The sequence below is a fragment of the Colobus angolensis genome, unplaced genomic scaffold (assembly GCF_000951035.1).
Source record: "Colobus angolensis palliatus isolate OR3802 unplaced genomic scaffold, Cang.pa_1.0 Scaffold22, whole genome shotgun sequence".
NCBI classification, from domain to species: domain Eukaryota; kingdom Metazoa; phylum Chordata; class Mammalia; order Primates; family Cercopithecidae; genus Colobus; species Colobus angolensis.
The window spans coordinates 3066531-3067624 of record NW_012115377.1 but is presented as its reverse complement, the minus strand read 5'-3'; the positions used below and the strand labels follow the sequence as shown (position 1 = coordinate 3067624).

Genomic DNA, 1094 nt, shown 5'->3' with positions numbered 1-1094 from the left:
AATAATCAAAAGTCATCCACCTCAGCAATTATAACCATGTGGCTAATGGTGCCCCAACAACTCCCCTCCTCCCCTCTCCCCACTCCACTCCAATAGCAACATACTTCTTTTTGTTTTTGTTTGTTTGTTTGTTTTTCGAGACAAGAGCCTTTCTGTGTCACCTAGGCTGGAGTGCAGAGTGCAGTGGCTCAATCTCAGCTCACTGCAACCTCCACCTCCCAGGTTCAAGTGATTCTCCAGCCTCAGCCTCCCAAGTAGCTGAGATTGCAGGCCTGCCACCACACATGATTTTTTTTTTTTTTTTTAGTAGAGACGGGGTTTCACCATGTTGGCCAGGCTGGTCTTGAACTCCTGACCTCAAGTGATCTGCCCACCTCGGCCTCCCAAAGTGCTGGGATCACAGCCGTGAGACACGGCACCCGGCCTCAGCATACTTACTTCTGGATGACGATCTTTTTATCCAGATCACAGCCAACTGAAATCAGTGTCGACTGCAGAGGAGAGAGACAGAAATGTGGACCGAGGTCAGTGAAGGTCACCCAGACGCAGTGAATCCTATACAGAGACACACTCCCATGGGAACGGTTTGGAAACCATGTGGCCTGGATTCCAATAGCATGTCCCTGGATGCCGGGGATGCACTGTAACTGCAGCTGGCCCCGCGGAGCTTAAGCTCTGAGAGCCTGGGGTAGGGCTAACTAAACTCCCGGTGTCACCTGACGAGCTGTTAGTGGCTTCACAGAGACCAGAATTAACTTTTTCTTTTTTTTTTTTCAAGGTGGAGTCTCGCTCTGTCGCCCAGGCTGGAGTACAGTGGTGCGATCTTGGCTCACTGCAAGCTCCGCCTCCTGGGTTCATGCCATTCTCTTGCCTCAGCCTCCCAAGTATCTGGGGCTACAGGTGCCCGCCACCACGCCCAGCTATTTTTAAAATTTTTTTTTAGTAGAGACGGAGTTTCACCATGTTAGCCAGGATGGTCTCAATCTCCTGACCTTGTGATCCCCCCGTCTCGGCCTCCCAATATGCTGGGATTACAGGCGTGAGCCACCGCACCCGGCTTTTTCTTTCAATTAATTTTTTTTTTTTTGAGACGG

The 1094-nt window shown here is 50.6% G+C and overlaps 1 protein-coding gene across 1 annotated transcript in view; it reads right to left on the bottom strand.

Moving 5' to 3' along the window:
- CATSPERD (catsper channel auxiliary subunit delta) overlaps positions 1 to 1094 on the bottom strand; it is a 69575-nt gene that overhangs the window by 19655 nt on the left and 48826 nt on the right. The window contains exon 16 of the mRNA XM_011943621.1: positions 439 to 491. Within this exon, the coding sequence (XP_011799011.1) occupies positions 439 to 491 (53 nt within the window). The remainder of the gene's footprint in view (positions 1 to 438; positions 492 to 1094) is intronic.